General features: G+C 40.2%; 1 protein-coding gene across 4 annotated transcripts in view; it reads right to left on the reverse strand.

Moving 5' to 3' along the window:
- Positions 1–4,703: 4,703 nt before the first annotated feature.
- LOC117402353 (serum response factor-like) overlaps positions 4,704–19,159 on the reverse strand; it is a 36,886-nt gene continuing 22,430 nt past the window's right edge. Inside the window, exons 3-9 of one of the 4 annotated variants that reach the window (XM_059023850.1) lie at positions 13,106–13,352; positions 12,114–12,263; positions 11,708–11,821; positions 10,830–11,021; positions 10,380–10,481; positions 6,839–6,922; positions 4,704–6,363 (exon numbers count right to left, since the gene is read on the reverse strand). In XM_059023850.1, the coding sequence (XP_058879833.1) occupies positions 6,338–6,363; positions 6,839–6,922; positions 10,380–10,481; positions 10,830–11,021; positions 11,708–11,821; positions 12,114–12,263; positions 13,106–13,352 (915 nt within the window). In that variant the 3' untranslated portion in view covers positions 4,704–6,337. Of the gene's footprint in view, positions 6,364–6,838; positions 6,923–10,379; positions 10,482–10,829; positions 11,022–11,707; positions 11,822–12,113; positions 12,264–13,105; positions 13,353–19,159 lie in introns of those variants that run through there. The other 3 variants (XM_034003412.3, XM_034003413.3, XM_034003414.3) reach the window with 3 other exon arrangements.

The raw sequence follows: 19,159 nt of genomic DNA on the forward strand, positions 1-19,159 counted from the left end.
TGCCCTCTCCGGTCCGGCCAATGATAGCAAGTTTGGGTTGGGGGGCAAGGGCACCCCTTCTACACCGACCCGTTCTCATTTCTCTCCGCAGCACCAACAGATCCTCTCGTTTGGCGTCTCTCTAGGCCGCCTGACGGGCGGCGTTCTCTTCTCCAACTCTGGTCTCTCTCCCTTTCGGGTTGGGTCCATGATAATGACCGGGGGGTCGGGCATCGGGCTGGGGGTAGCTCGTCGTGCAGGACCACTTCAGTGGCCCTAGCTCTCTTGATGGCCAGGATGCACAGGAAAGCATTCAGCGCGATACGTTGGGTGAAGCGGTCATCCTCGTCTGGGTAGGCTTTCCTGGCCAGGCGGGCGATGTCTGCTCCCAGCACTCCTCTGTTACGCATTTGCAGTTGCACAGTTGGTCCTGTAGCAGCAGGTAGGAGTGGTCCTTCACGAACCATCTCTTCAGAGCCCTTAAAAGGGCTCCATAGTTGGCTCTTTCAGACTGGTTTAGATCCAGTAGGATCTCAGATGCAGTGCCCTCCTGGGACTGCGACAGGTGGCGGCTCTGGTGGGGAGGTTCCAGTAACGTGTTTCCACGGCTAGCTTGAACTGGGCTAGGTAGGCTTCCAGGGAGGTCTGACCAGTGAAGCAGGGTAGATTCAGTCTGGGTCCAGTGATGGCTGCGGTAGGTGGGGCAGTGGTTACCTCGGTTCCGTTGGTAGCTCTGGGTGTTGTTGTGTCAGGTAGTAGTAGCGCTGTCACGGTCCGCCCCGGGGGTGTTGAGGGAATGGGTGGCTCTGCAGTCACAGAGGGTTCCGCCCCGCTTCTCTGTCGCTGGGCTCCGGGCAGTGTGGTTAATGTTAATGGGGGTGTGGGGTCTTCCCATTCTCATTCTGGGGGATGGCGGCATCGAGAAGTTGTGACTCCGTCCGGTGCTCTCTCAAGCTCAGATTTCCAATTGTTAAACCCGCGTACTGGAAACACGGTATCCCTGTCATTTACTACCCTGAAAATGCGACAAGGAAAACAAAAGCAGGTATCTTTTGTTACAGAACACTTGAGCCAGGGGTCGCGTTTTAAACCAACATGCGTTAAAGCTTTTCTCTCGCTGACCAAACATACCTCGGCGTGGATATCTCTATTAAGATCATCAGCTGTTCCATTAGAAGAACAAGAAGCAATGACAGATTTCATGTTACTTTCCTCCATTGGACCTTTATTATCAGTGCTACTAGTAGTAGTGTGAGGCACAGGTTCTTTACTTTGTTGAATAAGAAACGGACCCATTGTGATGCAGCAGAGCTACGGTAAGGAGGCCCAGAAGTAAATAAAACTTAATGTACACAAATAACTAAATAAAATGAATGAATGGTAAATATATATATATATAAATATATATATATATATATATATATATATATATATATATATATATATATATACACACACACACACACAGACGTGCTCAAATTTGTAGGTACCCTTACAGCTCATTGAAATAATGCTTCATTCCTCCTGAAAAGTGATGAAATTAAAAGCTATTTTATCATGTATACTTGCATGCCTTTAGTATGTCATAGAATAAAACAAAGAAGCTGTGAAAAAGAGATGGATTATTGCTTATTCTACAAACATATTCTAAAATGGCCTGGACACATTTGTTGGTACCCCTTAGAAAAGATAATAAATAATTGGATTATAGTGATATTTCAAACTAATTAGTTTCTTTAATTAGTATCACATGTCTCCAATCTTGTAATCAGTCATTCAGCCTATTTAAATGGAGAAAAGTAGTCACTGTGCTGTTTGGTATCATTGTGTGCACCACACTGAACATGGACCAGAGAAAGCAAAGGAGAGAGTTGTCTGAGGAGATCAGAAAGAAAATAATAGACAAGCATGGTAAAGGTAAAGGCTACAAGACCATCTCCAAGCAGCTTGATGTTCCTGTGACAACAGTCGCAAATATTATTAAGTTTAAGGTCCATGGGACTGTAGCCAACATCCCTGGGCGTGGCCGCAAGAGGAAAATCGACCCCAGAGTGAACAGGAGGATAGTGCGAATGGTAGAAAAAGAACCAAGGATAACTTCCAAAGAGATAAAAGCTGAACTCCAAGGTGAAGGTACGTCAGTTTCTGATCGCACCATCCGTCGCTTTTTGAGCGAAAGTGGGCTCCACTTTTGAAAGAAAAACATAAAAAAGCCAGACTGGAATTTGCTAAAATGCATACTGACAAGCCACAATCCTTCTGGGAGAATGTCCTTTGGACAGATGAGTCAAAACTGGAGCTTTTTGGCAAGTCACATCAGCTCTATGTTCACAGACGAAAAAATGAAGCTTTCAAAGAAAAGAACACCATACCTACAGTGAAACATGGAGGAGGCTCGGTTATGTTTTGAGGCTGCTTTGCTGCGCCCGGCACAGGGTGCTTTGAATCTGTGCAGGGCACAATGAAATCTCAAGACTATCAAGGCATTCTGGAGCGAAATGTACTGCCCAGTGTCAGAAAGCTCTGTCTCAGTCGCAGGTCATGGGTCCTCCAACAGGATAATGACCCAAAACACACAGCTAAAAGCACCCAAGAATGGCTAAGAACAAAACATTGGACTATTCTGAAGTGGCCTTCTATGAGTCCTGATCTGAATCCTATCGAACATCTATGGAAAGAGCTGAAACTTGCAGTCTGGAGAAGGCATCCATCAAACCTGAGACAGCTGGAGCAGTTTGCTCAGGAAGAGTGGGCCAAACTACCTGTTAACAGGTGCAGAAGTCTCATTGAGAGCTACAGAAAACGTTTGATTGCAGTGATTGCCTCTAAAGGTTGTGCAACAAAATATTAGGTTAGCGGTCCCATCATTTTTGTCCATGCCATTTTCATTTGATTTCTTATTTACAATATTATGTTGAATAAAAAATCAAAAGCAAAGTCTGATTTCTATTAAAAATGGAATAAACAATGATGGATGCCAATTACTTTGGTCAGTTTCAAGTTATTTCAGAGAAAATTGTGCATTCTTCATTTTTTGTGGAGGGGTACCAGCAAATTTGAGCACGTCTGTATATATATATATATATATATATATATATATATATATATATTTCCTTGACAGTCAAACTTTGATACTTTAAAATCACTAATCTACATTTACTAACGTTTTTATAATCTCTGTTAACTGTCTACAGTACTTCCCTCTCTCACACACACACACACTGTGTTTTAATGGCTTCTTAAACCGGACGTGAGCTTATGAGTCAAATAGAAAATGTAAAAATGAACGGATGAAATTAGAAATTGAAATGGAATATACGCATTTGTCAACTTGCTCATGATCAATACCACGCCATGCAGCAGAATGACCCAGGGTGTCTAGCAGGTCTTGTCTCACATGCAAAGCGACATACACCATCTCCTGGAATATACTGGTGGGTTGTAGGGAGAATGTGGCATCATCGTCAGTAGACTTCTCCAGATGAGAACATAGGCTGTTCAGTGGCTTTTGGAGATGATGAAATCTGACTTCTCCCCTGGGTACATGAGAAGAGATGCCTTGAAATCCAAAGGCTGGACATAGTTGCTCCTATGTCCAACGTGTTTATGAACATCTTCATAGAACGTCTTTCTCCTTGATTGGTGTCTCTGAGGCAAATCAGCACCGCTGTCTTTACACATGCCCTCGTACCTCTTGTCTGCCTCGGACATCGCTCATGGCAGACACATGACCATGAGACAAACCTACAATTAAGTCTGCACACAAGGTGTCCATACACATCCTTCTCGGTCCCAGATGTTGATGCCATTGTCATCAGCTTGTTTCATCTTTGAAATGCTACCCAGCACAGCAGATAATAACAACCCTCAGCTGCTATCAGACCATGGACACCGACCAGTCTTACTCTCATCTCCAAATCATTCTTGGCCATCTCGATCACTTCTTCTGACTTCTGCATTGTAGTTACTCTGTGAATCTTCCTGTTGTCAGTCGTCTGGCAAAACACACGCTTTCCAATTGATTGGAGGTTGATAACTAATCTTTGGACGGGTTCAGTTACTGATGGTCCCATGGTGAGGATCGCTAACAGAGCTGGCACGTGATTCAAGCCGCTTCATATATATATATATATATATATAATTTTTTTTTTTTTCTTTCCTTGGCCCCATAAGCCCTATGTTTCCCTTACATATCCCAATTAATCCTCAGTACACAGGCCAAATCAGTACATGGTAGGAAAGAACCCTCCCAGTTTCACGCACTTCCACCAGAAGGAAAGCTGATTACAAAGCTCTCTTTTCTGATACGCGTGCTAAGGTGCTTTGGATCCGAGTTCAGGGGCTGCTCTTCAATTGTAGTTGCACCATCTAGCACACCAGTGTATTGCCAAAAAAACTTACAGATCAATTAGAGAAATCGTTCTAAATCCTTAAGGTTCTGAATACACCAACATTCAAGACCTTGGGTTTCGGGTTCAGTTTTGTGCACAATCCTATCAAATATGATGACCAACAATGAATTACACGAATTGAGACCGCAGATGTAACATATACAGCAGGGTTAAGGGGACAGTAAAAAAAAAAAAAACTACATTTGGAGTTAAATGTTTATGTTCTGTAGCAATATCAGCAAAATTATTCAATAGTCTACAAATACAGTTTCTTGTATATAAAGATCACATACACCCGAGTGCCTGGGGAAGAATAAACAAACACATACGCACTTTTTTTTTTTTTTTTTTTTTTTTAAATTTATTAAAATAGAATCCCTGATACTTTTCTTCCAAGGCTAGCCATCTGGTTTCTATTCAATAAGATGTGCCCATGATAAAGAGTTTGACAGTGCTTATTATCTTTATATCTTTGCAATCTAGGTATGTTTGATTGCCATATAACACACAAGTAAACTATTATACATTTACTGGCAGTAAACTTTACCACAACTTTGCAACATGATTTCACACATGTACAGGCCAATCCCAAAGAGGATATATAAAAAAATGATAGTCTGTAGAACAAAAATAAGTCTTCATACTCATTTATTTATATTATATATATATATATATATATATATATATATATATATATATAAATAAAGGGTAATAAATGTCTTGTAGGGATTTTTTGAGTGTCTCCACTACTGTAAGTGGCTATTGGTAGATCCAATATATAATAATTAAATTGCAGGCACACATATACACACACACACACACACACACACGAGTGCACAGGTATTTTATCCCTAAAGATCCCTGACCTGGCCCATACGAGAGTTCCCTGGAAAGATCAAAACATTTTTATTCCCACCCCCACACTTTTTTTTTTTTGTTTTACAATAAAAAAACAACAATAATTTCAGGCACAATTTTTTTTTTCTTTTTCTTTACAAACTAGCGATCCGAGGCCCTGGGCTTGATTGAGGTCAGTGATTAGAAAGTGGAGGTGGGTGCGTAGCACTTTAAAAGTCTCAGTAAAGCTAGGAGGACAGTTATAGTGACTGCACTTTAACAGAGGATTTGAAAGCCAATGTCAAGTCTGATCAGGCATTGTGTTATAAAGCTGCTTTGTAGGGTGATGCATATACCAAATGGTATGGCCCAGAGCAGGGCCTCTGCAGGCACCAGCTTCCTAATTCTTTCAAATGCAGCTTGAGCAGCCAGTGATATCCCCTCCTACTACTCTCTCCAAGGCAGTGTGTAAAAAAGACCAAGAGCTTCTAAGTGTTGTGCCCTTGACTGAGGCTCATACTGTTTTTGGCACTAAAATGTCCCATCACAATTCTAAATACTTCAGGGCTTCAGTCTCTGTACCATCTAGATAAAAAAAAAAACACACCAAAAAAAAGGAAAAAAGAGAGACCTACTTCCAGATACAGCCACACGCCATTGCACAAACAGGCTTAAAAAAAAAAAATAAAAAAGGTTGCTTCTCTCTTCCAAAAAAATAAAACGAAGAGAGGGAATTACGTACATTTTGTGGTTTACCTCACCACCCCCACCTTCACATACTGTACGCACACACAAGAATGAATGTTCTCTTTGGCTGAAGTGAGAAGCCACAGCGTCTGTACGTGACAGTAACAAAAAAGGACATTCTCAGATTCACAAAAAACTATTTCAAGGATTCGTAAGCTATGAATTCTCCCTTCCTATACTTTTTGAAAAAAAAATATACATAATAATAATAATAATAATCAATTAAAAACATGGTGAGGAGAAAAGGCATCAATAAATAATTGTTCTTAAATAAACGCTGCGCTCTTGGGCTCCTCTATCTGTGTTGGCGAGATGGTCACTCGCTCTTGGAGTTGTGTGCAGCGTCCAGGTTCACAACCTGCAACTCCGTCAGGTGACTGCTGTTACTCGACTGCTGCCCAATGACCATCTGAAAACAGAGCAGAGGAGAGCAGGGATGAGAACGGCTGGTCAGGATTCACGGCACACTTCTGGGACGAACAACATCAGCACCCTGTGTGTTCTGTAATACACGGTTTATTTAACATTACAGGACAGGCAGCTCCATTGTTTTCCCCCAAATATACCCCAATTCAGCTAATGTGCCTGTGTATGCGTCAGAGGTGAGGTTTGCATGTTATTTTTTATACTGGCATCACGTAAAGACCTACGTGTAACAGAACACATCGGGGTGGATTTCCAGGGGGGCAAATTGATTTGAAAATTTATGCTAAACTGTTTTGAAAGTTTAGCACCACAAAGCCTGCTGGTGCTAAATTATCAAACCCTGCCCTAATCAAGCCCCCCTCTTCAATTAGTTTTTAGTGTTATAATTGGGTAAAAGTGTGGTGCGAAGACATGTTTGCGACCAGTTTCTGCAGTTAAACTTCCCACACGGCACAAACCTTCTCTCCTGTGTATGTGGATGAGTGTGGGTGGGTCATGTGAGTAGTCCAGACCCAATGAGAAACTATCATCATCTATGGTTGCTAAGGAATATAAAAAAAATTAAAAATTAAACATGTCTACTGGCGCCAGAATGTAATGTTGCTGGCGCTAGATAAGGTACCCTGGGGCCACATTTGTAGCCCTGATTTAAATTACTGTAATTAGGATACTACTGAAATATAAGGACTCGGAAGTTTAAAAAGTCATTGCTTTGTAGCTCTGTTAAACTTTCAGGTACTGAAGCACATGCTTGTATGTTGTAGGTATACAAGATTACTAAACCACTTTACCAACTCATTCAAAAACATTACTTGCATGTTTTATGACAGTTTGCACCTTTATTAAAACACACACAGACTTAACATAAGGGTTCCTACAGCACCAGACTTATTACCAGTGTAATTTATATTTAAAAAAAAAAAAAAAAAAAAAAAAAGAAAGAAAAAAAAATTAGATAGATAGATACACTTTTCTTTCTGCATTTATTTTGACTGAACAGTAAATGTCATTGGTAGGGCCCTGTGTTTTACGTGACCTACTTTCTTAGGCTTCACTTCATTCCTCCCACTGCAAGGTGGTCATGTAGTCTGCTTAATTAAACTACTTACTGATTAATAATCTCCCGATTCCTTTAATCATCTCAATTAGTCATTCTATTAATGCGCATTATTCATGCATCCCTTTATTATGAATATGTCTTATTCAATATTATTTTCTTGGAATGTGTAAATAAATAATTTAAATGTTTCAGTTTACTAGTAGGAACACAATTTGTCAACAAAATATAAAAAAAAAAACAGAACTGATTCCCGGAACAATTTATATAAAATACTGAAATCAAAACATCAATGCTGTAACATATTTATTACACATATAATAATAATAATAATAATAATAATAATAATAATAATAATAATAATAATAATAATAATAATGCAAAGTTGTTCTCAAGCAGCACATTAAGTGTCACTTATTTTCATGAAAGAAAATGTCCCATGTATTAAATGTTGCTATTAAACTTAAGCATCGTCAGTTGGTTAACCCTGCCTTCTTTCATAGATTGACGTTGTTCTGTAAAAACTTGGCCATAAGAAGAAACACTTCTTTCAGCATCTACAGAATTGGTAACAACTGACAAATATATTTTAGCCTTTCGTGTTAAACTGGGAAATAATTCTTCAGCTTTAATTCAAAATTCAGTCATTCTACTGTTGTTTTCTTTTGCATATGGTAGGTATTTGTTCATTTCTGATTTACAGTCAGCATCAAATCCTGGAGTAGAATATAATGGGAGGGCTTCCAGATCCAAACTACACACTTGTTGTGGGTCGAATATCCTTACTGCCATCAGAAAGTTATGAGCTGGTTGAAAAAAACGTGGTTTCCTTTTGCATTAATCCGGGTTTAGTAATTAGTCCGTTTTTCAGAAACGTCATGGAAGGTTTTTATACATAGTTTGTTTATTGCGGCGTCTGTACTGTGTACCTCTTGTTTCATTGCTCGGTATGGATTTATTAATTCTGCAACTTTATTATATGTTTGATGGACTCTGACTTCACGGCTTTCAAACCACTGAATCAGATCCACTAGTCCCTTGGCATGCGTCACAATTAGGGAGAGTTGAGATTTTAAACTTTGCACATCTTTAAGCAGTTTCTGGAGGTCCTTTAACACTACAGTGTTTGGTGAAATGTGCATTTCCTTTTCCACGAAGCCTGCGTAAAAAGGGATGTGTTTGGAATGATATTCAGCAGCAGAATACCAAGTGCCCCATCGTGTTATGCATGGCTCAGGTGGCAACTTCATAGATAAAGTACAGCCTTCTTGTTGGATTGCCTCTGTCAGGTGGTCTTTAAAACGTATCTGCTTGGGTAATGTTTAAACAATTTTTTTTAACGGTTGCAACCAGCTTGTCTGCATTCAGAAAATTATTTGCCCAGATATTGCTGGCAAGGGCTATTATGTGGGCATTACAAAAACATACTGAATTTGGCAGTAAACCTCAAAGAACATCACTGTATGCCTTGATCATGTAACTGGCATTATCAGAGACAAATCCGGTCACATTGTTAACTTCAAATGCGTTTAAACATTTCACAATGCCCTGTGCCACCGATGATTAATTCACAGAGTGCAGATTAACTGTATCAGCTAATATTACTTTCAGTTTGAAGGTATTCGATAGTCCTTGGAGAACAAACAAAATGTGCAAAACATACTGATCTTTTGCATTTGTAGACTCGTCAGTAACTACAGATATACTGTCAGACATCTTTACCAGTTGTACAAGTTTCATATTGTGCAACTCAGCAATTTGGGGTAGATATTCCCTTCTCAGTTGACCTGCTGTAGGAATTGCTCCCGCATTTATTACATGATTGTTCAGAAATGCACGTAGTTTGGGATTATCAATTTTTTCCAGGGGAATATTAGCACAAACAAATGCCTCTCAAATTGAAAATAACATCTCGTCAGCGTCCAGAATTTTCGTTCCCCTTATGTTTTTTACTGGAGGACGCCGTCTCATAGCTGTCACTCTCAGCCTTTCGTTTTCTGTGTTTTTCCGATGATAAATGTCGGTGGATTATTGACTTGAGTGTGGTCCAAAGATAAATTGCAAGTTGTGCAAAATAAATTATACCCATCGGTGTACAGAACACCAGGTGGATATTGTTGCGTGCGTTTGCTCAATGAAATGCTTTTCGATTGCTATGTCTTTGACTCCATGTTTAGGTCTCTCGATTTTTCTTTTAACGCATCAATTTATTCAATTACCATTTATACTCATAATAATTAGCTTTTATTTTTCTAATTAGTCAAAGCATAATGTGTTGATATCTTAATTGTGAATTTGATTACTATAACTGCAGTGGCTGCAGGGACATCTAGGGGATAGCAGTTGAATTACAATTGAAAAAAAAAAAACAGGTCGCGTAAAACGCAGCACCCTAGTCATTGGTACATGATACATATCATTAGGTCACACAAATGACAGACTGTGCTCAACAGCTTCATCACTGTGCAGTGCATGCGTCAGGATCAGGGCGGCTTTCTTTCATGGGTTTCCTTTCTTTTTTTCTCTGCACCTCCTGCATATGAAATCTTAACTCAGCTGCAGGGCCTGCTTTCTGGTGCCGCTCCACAAAACTGTCCAAACTTTAAAACCATGAGATGAAGACCATAAAAGGAGGACTGATGGGAAAAGTACACATTAATTTTGCACAAAATACTGTTGCACAGTAAAATATTACCTTTGTCTGGACCAGAGGGGTAGGCAACCTTGAATCTTCCATTTCGTTCCAGTGCAAGAAGACTTTCATCCAGGTCCTTAACTTATTTCATTGATCTTCAGTTGGGTCAATGAAATAATTGAGGAACTGGTTGGAAAAGCCTTGCAGTGGAGTGGACTGGACTGGAACAGCCACAGTTGCCCATCCCTGGCCCAGACCTCTAGGTGACAGTTGTTAATTGTTTATGAGGGAAGGAGTAAAGTTTCACTTGTAAAATGAAGATCTTTCCGTACTGGATGTAACTGCACAGCTGAGACGGGTATCTGTACCGTTCCTGGAGGGCCTGTGAGGAACACCTGAGGGACTCCACCTGAACAGCACAGAGACAACAGTTTTTTTTAATAAAAAGTTTCCAGTTTAAAGTGAAGTTAGATTCACATTATATAGATACACACACACACACACACACACTTAGAACCCAGATTTTTTTTCGTTTCTGCCTTTATTAGCGCCTTTTAATAAAGAGATGCAACACATGGCTCTAGTTTGATTTTATTCACATTACCACTATTATATCTGCTTCCTACTCAAAGACTGGCATATCTGCCATACTTTATAATCATAAAGCCTATCAGTCCATTAACCCTTGCTTTCTAAAACCAAGTACCCCCTTCCTTCAGCTCTCCTAACACCTGTTCGTCTTTCCCCTGGTTCTCACCTTGCTCCTGCACCTGCCCATGGGAGACCTGCATGGCGGAGGGGGCCTGGGTGAATGCATTCAGCACGGCCAGGCTGCCGTCAGCCAGCGCGGGCGTGGAGGCATACATCAACGTGTGGGGACTGGGGTACATCATGTGACCCGCCATCGTCGTGGGAACAGACGACGTCACGATCGTGGCTGGGAGGCTGACTGAAAACAGAACAAACAGGGAAACGTCAAACATGGTAAAAACAAGAACATTACTCCTTTAAATAAAAAATAAATAAAAAATAAAATAATAATACAAATTCAGAGACAATGTCCTCTTTATTTAAATATTATTATTATTATTATTATTATTATTATTAAATAGAAATGCTTAAGTGGCCTCGCAAATATAACCCTCTCTTTTCTCACATTTTGTTTGCAACAGGTATAGGTTTAACTGTTGTCGGTTGTATTTTACTAAAGTCTTTAGGTTGCCTACTGAAGATGCCAAAAAAAAATTATGTAATTTGTGGGGTTGGTGGCAAGTCCTGGGTCAAGTTTGTGGTGTGTAGGATTTGTTGTGTAGGTAGTTCTGTGTAGGTGTAAGAGTGAGTGTGTGTGTGTGTGTGTGTGTGTGTGTGTGTGTGTGTACACAGTTCTCTGTGTGTGTGTACACACAGTTCTGTGTAGGTGTAAGTGTGTGTGTACACACAGTTCTGTGTAGGTGTAAGTGTGTGTGTACACACAGTTGTGTAGGTGTGTGTGTGTACACAGTTCTGTGTAGGTGTAAGTATGCGTGTACACAGTTCTGTGTAGCTGGAAGTATGCGTGTACATAGTTCTGTGAAGGTGTATGTGTGTACACACAGTTCTGTGTAGGTATAAGTGTGTGCAGGTGTGTGTCTGTACCTGCAGAGCTGGAGGAGGCCTGCGAGTTCTCAGGGCCGGTGTCAGTGGTGCCGGTGCTGTGCTGCGTCGAGGAGTGGACCTGGATCGCTTGTAGCTGCTGAGTCACTGTGCCCCCTGAGACCCAGAAACAGAAACATATTCGACAAAGGAAGAATACAAATTAGGGAGAAGGGGGTGCTTGTTAGTATAAACCCCAATAATAAAAGACAAACCAACACACAAACACATAAAAGCGCTAAGCAGCATGCTTTGTTAGTACTGTGCCCTTGGTACATTCTCATTACATTTTCAAGTTTTCTGCAGCTACACTTGTTTCTGTTTTTCAAATTTCTTTATTGGTATTAAGATCTTCTATTTCCAAATTTTCACAAGGGGGCATGTGAAGGAGTTTACTCTGTGCACTGACCTGCTAGCGAGACGGACGCTGGGAAGCGGAAGACTGTCTGCTGCCCTTGAGCCCCAGTGATGGTCTGGCCGGGCTGACCCTGGATGGCCAGCGAGTGCGACTGTAACTGACTGATCGGAATGGTAGGGGTGCCAGGGGGGAGCGGAGTGCCTGTTGGAACAATGACAACAAATGGAGAATCATTTTTTAACTCTGTACTTGTACTGTAGACGTTGACAGCTTTTCAAGTCATTAAGTCAACACAGACAATGGGGCCAGAGGATAACATGATGTTTCGTGTGTGTGTGTTCTATTTGAAGTACAGTGAAGTAGCTCCTCTTGGATTCAAAATGATAAAAAAAAAAAGGAATTCAACCATCATGAGACAGAATGCTTATTTCTGGTCTGCTTTTGGCTGGACAGATTCCAGAATACATAAAACTGGAATGATATCAACATCAAGATCCTATTCTATCAGGCTTATAATGTCAGTACCTCCCATGCAAACCCAGCATCCTTGGGCCAAGACAGCAAAACAAAGCCACACAAAACAGCTTGCTTATACACTTGCCTTGTATTACTGAAAACTAAATTTCAGCCACCACATACTGTATACAACAAAAAAAAAAAGAAGTGTTTACTTTGAAAAACATGGTAAAAAGCAGCAGTCTATAGAGATTCTGAATTGTGACCTCATAGGGAAGTGAGCAAAGCACATACTTCATCTTGACACTTCATGGATTAAAAAATATATAAATAAAATATATAAAAACCAACATACAACATTTAAAATGTGTAGCCATAGGGCAAAGTGAAACCAACTAAAAACATAGTTCAGTTGCTGCCAGCTTTGTACCAAACTGTCCCTTTGAGCACAGTGGGTGACAGAAGGAGCTAAATATCATTACAAAACTGTTTTTGTTTTAGTTTACCCTAACTCAGATTCTAACCTTTGCCTCAAGAGGCAAAACCAATCTGGGGATGTACAGGTGTCCGTGGGACGCTGTGCCTACCTGACATGAAGGTGAAGCCGCTGGGGAGCTGCATGACTCCACCAGAGGTGGCTGCCGTTTTGAGCACCGTCCCGTTTGCACTGGTGATGCTGTTGGCGTTGCCGCTGGCAGAGATAGGCGCCAGGTAGTTGGTAATGGGGAAGGAGGCTCCGCTGCTCACCTGCATGGTGGTGGTGGTGGGCGCTGTGGGGTTACAGGTGGAGGTGCCAGGCAAGCTGGCCACCGTGAAGGCAGGCTTTAGGGTGTCCTGTGGGATAAGGAAGGAGGAGGCACTGTAAAGGGCAAGTAAAACCAGTGCATGCACACACAGGGTCCTTATAATCTGGTTGTAAGATTAGTATTAAAAAAAAAAAAAAAAAAAATGCAGGAATGGAAGACTCCTACTGCATAGCAATTTGATCCATTACTGGTTTTATTATGAGTAACCTGAGCTTTTCATCTATACACCGTGGTTGATCCAGCTCTTAGTAAAACCTGGAATGGGTGAAACTGCTATACAATAGAAGTCTTATTTCCAACCCTTCAGTGTGCAGCCCAGTGCAATCTGAAGTCTATTGGAAGTTTGGAGGTTGTGATAACATTTTGGATAAACTATCAAGGCAGTTACCTTGTTTGCCATATAGCATGAGAAAGAAAGCCAGGCAGACAGACACGACCAGAGGTCCACATTTTGAATGAAAACACAAAACAAAATACTAAAAACAGTGACCGAAACAAATGGAGTTAAATTACAATACATTATTTCAAACTGATTAATCAGTACATACAGTATGAATTCAAATTTAGACACAAGTTGACGTGCAGTGTTCTTTTTCTTTTTCTTTTCCTTAAAACAGTTGGCGAAACGGAAATACTAAGAAACTTCACTGTTTGCCTAAACATTTTATAAAAGTTAAGTTTCTTTAGGTTTTACTGTCAATGATGAGTGTTTGAAGTCATGGATCAACTAAAAGGTTTGTCAGCCTGCAGTTCCAGGCTATGTGCACATGAATGTATCATTTAATTTGCTATGGTGAGGAACAGGTGGTCCAGGAGGTAAAGGTTATTCTATTTGGAGTTAACGCCTCATGACAGCTGCATAAGAATGTACAATGAAGAGGCAAAGGGAGGGTGAACAATTACAATCTCAGAAGTCCTAACATCTGTTAAATGGGCAGTTATAAAAAAAATAGCTGAAAAATCTCTCAAGGCTACCTACTGTACAGCCTTTTACAAAACACGCAAATTTGTTCTATCTTGGGTTCAGTTAGTTCAATAACAGTCCCAAAAGTAGGCTAGGTTAGTAAAAATACTTAATTATTGACTTAATAGTTAATTAATCGCAGTTAGCTTCTGTGATTAAAACATTCTTTTGGAGATACATTTTGTTTTTTTCATGCGCATTAAAATCACACTCCTCTGTCTTGATCTTCTTAGCATAACGTAATTCATTCCCTGCAGCACCATTTTAATACACTTGAGTGCATGCAATGTTTGAATGAGTGTAGTTATTGTTTGAATATAAAATTAATCACAGAACCGCATTATGTAGCAAAGCCCTCAAACTGAAGCACTTGTGAATGGGACGTTTATTTTTTTTAAATGTTGATGGTTCATTGGATAGAAAGAGGGTTACTTGTATCTACTGTCAAAGTGAATTTCAGTATCACAGAAGTGCATCTATGCTGTACCACCTTCTCAAAATACACTTTCTAGCAGTTCTGCTACAGGCAACAATACAACAAGAAATGAAATCTGTCAGTTGAGAAGGCACAGGTGTCGTCCATCAAATCAACAGTACGAAGGTCTCTCTTGAAATCAGGACTTAAAGGATGTGTTGCAGTAAGAATACCTCTGTCAAGAAAGGGGAACGCGCTCCCGAGTGGCGGTCAGTAAAAGCACTCGCTAGAGTGCAGGATGCGCTCTATAGCCTGGACGTCGCCGGTTCGAGTCCAGGCTATTCCACAGCTGACCGTGGACGGGAGCTCCCAGGGGGCGGCGCTCAATTGGCAGAGCGTCGTCCGGGGGGAGGGAGGGTTAGGTCGGCCAGGGTGTCCTCGGCTCACCGCGCACCAGCTACTCCTGTAGTCTGGCCGGGCGCCTGCGGGCTTGCCTGTAAGCTGCCCAGAGCTGCGTTGTCCTCCGACGCTGTAGTTCTGAGGCGGCTGCACGGTGAGTCTGCAGAGTGTAAAGAAGCTGGCGGCTGACGGCACATGCTTCGGAGGACAGCGTGTGTTCATCTTCGCCCCTCCCGAGTCAGCGCAGGGGTGGTAGCGGTGAGCTGAGCCTAAAAATAATTGGGCATTTCAAATTGGGGAGAAAATAATAAAAAAAAAAACTAATTGGCAACAACTAAATTTTTTTTTTTTTTTTTAAAAAAGGGGAACAAGACAAAGGCTAAAATATGCACAAGAACACAGAAATTGGACTATGGAACAATGGTCAAAGGTGCCTTGGAATGTTGATTTGATGGACAACGACACCTGTGCCTTCTGCCAGTTCTGTTGTCAATTCAATGCTTGTCTTTTCTATTCCTTAAGGATATTATTTTCAAGTATTGCTCATCCTTGTTAGACAGCTTTTTGGGTCTTCCAGTCCTGGGTTTGTCAATTACAGATGATGTTTCTCTGTACTTGTTGATTATGCTTCGGATACCACACCTTGAAAAGCAAGTGGTGCAAGCTATTTCACTCAATGTTTTTCCTTCTTTATGCAAGTCAAGGTTGTTATAATAGCAGAAAACACTAGTGGAGGCTTTGAGTAAATTGTTGATACTCATAATGCATCAGAGTAGAAAAAAATCCAACGTGTCTAAGACTTTTGCACAGCAGTGTACATATAGTCTTTCATCCATATTTCCATTTTAGGCTAATGAACCGTGTTCAGAGAGGTACTTATGTGATTGTCACAACTCATTGCGGCTGCGGGGTGAGAGGGAGTGAAGCAACAAAACGATATACATGTAGTCTTCTCTCCTCCTTAAAAGCACACAGTACTCAGATCCCAGCTTGAGCTTAATTACTAAAGCAGTACTAGCTCCAAACAAGGAGAGGACAGTGCACCGAACAGGCTTTGAAATCACAAAGGCTTTGTCCTGTGTGACCCAAACCAATACCAATACTGCAGTTGCCAGTTTACAGCAGCCCAGTAAATTAACCATTTCTGTCCTTTTTGCACTGCCTCATCACACAGCGTATTACAGTGGGTGTAATAGGGTTTGAATAGGTTAACTATTCAATATCCACCTAAAAGTAGTAATTCAAATTTCAACTGGTTTCAATTTAATTTACCTGAAGATGAAAGCAGTAAAACAATATTAGCAAATCAAGCCCCTTTAGAAAAGTTCTGAAAGCAGACCATTGATAAACAGTGTGCGGCTAATCTTAAAGTATGGGTACTTTGTTTAACATGCTTTGTCTGAGGATTTTAGATCACAGACAACACATGTGGGCAAAAGGCAATACATTTTTTCAGGCCAGCATACAAGACTGCACAACTTCCGTGTTCCAAGAACACACACAGTTTTTCTGATAAGTAATTCCCCCCCCCCCACCCCACCCCCCCACCAGTGCATTTTCCTACATCTCAAACAGATATGGCCCTAAACACCCACTTTGTAAGATTAAAAATCACACCGGGAATGTTTATGAAACCAGCCAGAGCTGGACAGAACATTTATTTTATGTTGAAAATAGCCAGAGTTGGGGTAACTAGCTACTTAAGTAACACATTACTGTAATATTACTTTTGTCAACAACAAGGTAATATAACAAGTTCGATTTTTTATGGGAATAATAATATTACAGTTGCATTCCGCAAAAAAATAACAAGACAGTCTTGTTACCCTTTCTCTATTGTACACTTACATTAGTGGTCTTTTCTTTAACCCTGAAGTGTCTACCACCACATACTTTGAAGTTCAATTGGACAAGATTGAGGAGTCTCGTACTTGACTGTACGTACCACTTATTTATTTGTTTGCTTGCTTGCTTACAGCGGTGGCCACATTTATTGCATCACCCCATCATTTTTACATTTACTGCTTTATCAACATATAGTTTGTTTTTCTCTTTATACTACAAAATTATTGAGTCAGGAAATACACAGTACATTATGTTTATATGCCAAAAATTAAATTTATTTATACTACAAACATTTTAAAAACCTGTTTGAAACAGTTAATAAATGAATTACCAGACAGTTAAATTAAAGTAATAAGGACATTATTACTTTTTTCTGAAGAAACAAACAAGTTACTTTTTTTTCAGTAATGTGCCCAACTCTGCAAATAAACACAAAAATAATTAATTATTTAATTAATTGATTGAATTAATTAAAAATAAAATAAATAAAAATAAACTAAAACAAAAAACAAACTAGGTGGCTAACTGCATTCTCATACACCCAGCCTTCCTTTATCTGAGAACCCCAGGTCTGTCATCATTTGTTAGGAAACCTTTCTAAACTTCAATAAAGTAAAATACTACTGTATCCTGTTCAGTCCCACCCAGCTGGGAAAAGGGAATAAGCAAGCCACACCGGCTACGCAGTTATGGGGATTATTTAAAATAAGAGTTCCCTGTCTGGTTATGGCTGCTGTCTAAGATTTTTTTGCACGATAGAAACTGGTTTTGAATGCTGTCCTATTGGGTTCAGCATGGTCCGTTCAAAACCACGGCGTGAAACTGTACAAGAAACAAGACATGGCATTGGTAGCTGGGCTCAACTGGTACATCTTTTTTTTTTTTGCATCACCCTATAGAATCAACTCATTTTGCTTCATAAAGTCGGTCAAAACCTGATGAATAATATTATGTTAACATATTGAATTACATACCGCGTCATAGTTTTCCATATACTTAAAGAAAAACTGAAATAAAAAAATATGACATTTCGAAATCTAACATGTACTACTATTATGGCTTCTGGTAGACTTTTGCGACACCATTCTGTAGTTTCTTTGATTACATGATAAATAAAAGATCTAAATTATGTTTATTATTATTATTATTATTATTATTATTATTATTAATAATAATGTCTCCATCGTAAAATTCTAGGCGATTTAAAACTTTTGGCCACAGCTGTACATCGGTTTCTGGAAATGTCCGATAGCCTACTCTTCAGTAGTTTTGTATTTTGCATGTTTCCACAGCATGCTTTTTATTGGAATACACTTTGTTATATTGCTGATGTATATCCCCTTCGCCCATTAAAGCAATTAACAAGTTTGAAGCTAGTGGTTGGATTTTAATCTTTATACAAAAGCAATGACTTGTATAAAAAATGGCTAAGGGTTGCAGTGGGGCTGATACATTTGTTTGATTAATGCATCCCTTTCATTTAACAATTCAGCACCTATTAATACTTTGTCAGTCAACATGCCAGTCAATGGAAACAGCATCATCTGCATATAAAACGAATTACCACGATGAGTCCATCCGTCCTGTGTCAGCGTGTGTAGTAAATGAAGATTGCTCAGTGCACACGCACACGCACACACACACACACACACACACACGTGTTGCTGCAGTACTTCCTTGTTTAATAGAACAGCACAAGGTGGCAATGTTGAGCAGCACTGCCTGCAAAGGGCACCCAAAACATTTAAAAAAGTGTGCATTAGATCAATTAGAAAAAGGTGCGACTTACAGGTGACTTTGAAAAGGACTTGGAGCGGATTGTGCAGGTTCTGTGTCACAGTCTGTGCAAGTATTTGTAACAGCTGAGAGCTCCAGCAGCTGAGCCTGGAAACCTGAGAGCTCCAAGGAAGCTGTTAACCCCCTCCATGCCAGCTGGGGCTTTGGGGTTGTGGTGCTGATGGTCTGGGGTGTTATCAAGGGTCAGGAGGGAGTGGGGGTCATCCAGTGTTCAGACTGATAAAGTGACCTTTCCATCCTTACATGTCTAGTTTCTTATTGACTTGACAGTAAAAATGTACAAATCAGGGCACACACTACTGCTGCAGCTGCTCTATATTAGCATGGTCCAGTCTAGAAGACCAGTTTATATATATATATTAAAAAAAGGAGGTACGGATTTAATAAAACTGAAATAACAAATTTCAGCATTTTC

The sequence above is a fragment of the Acipenser ruthenus genome, chromosome 5 (genome assembly GCF_902713425.1).
Source record: "Acipenser ruthenus chromosome 5, fAciRut3.2 maternal haplotype, whole genome shotgun sequence".
Lineage (NCBI taxonomy): Eukaryota > Metazoa > Chordata > Actinopteri > Acipenseriformes > Acipenseridae > Acipenser > Acipenser ruthenus.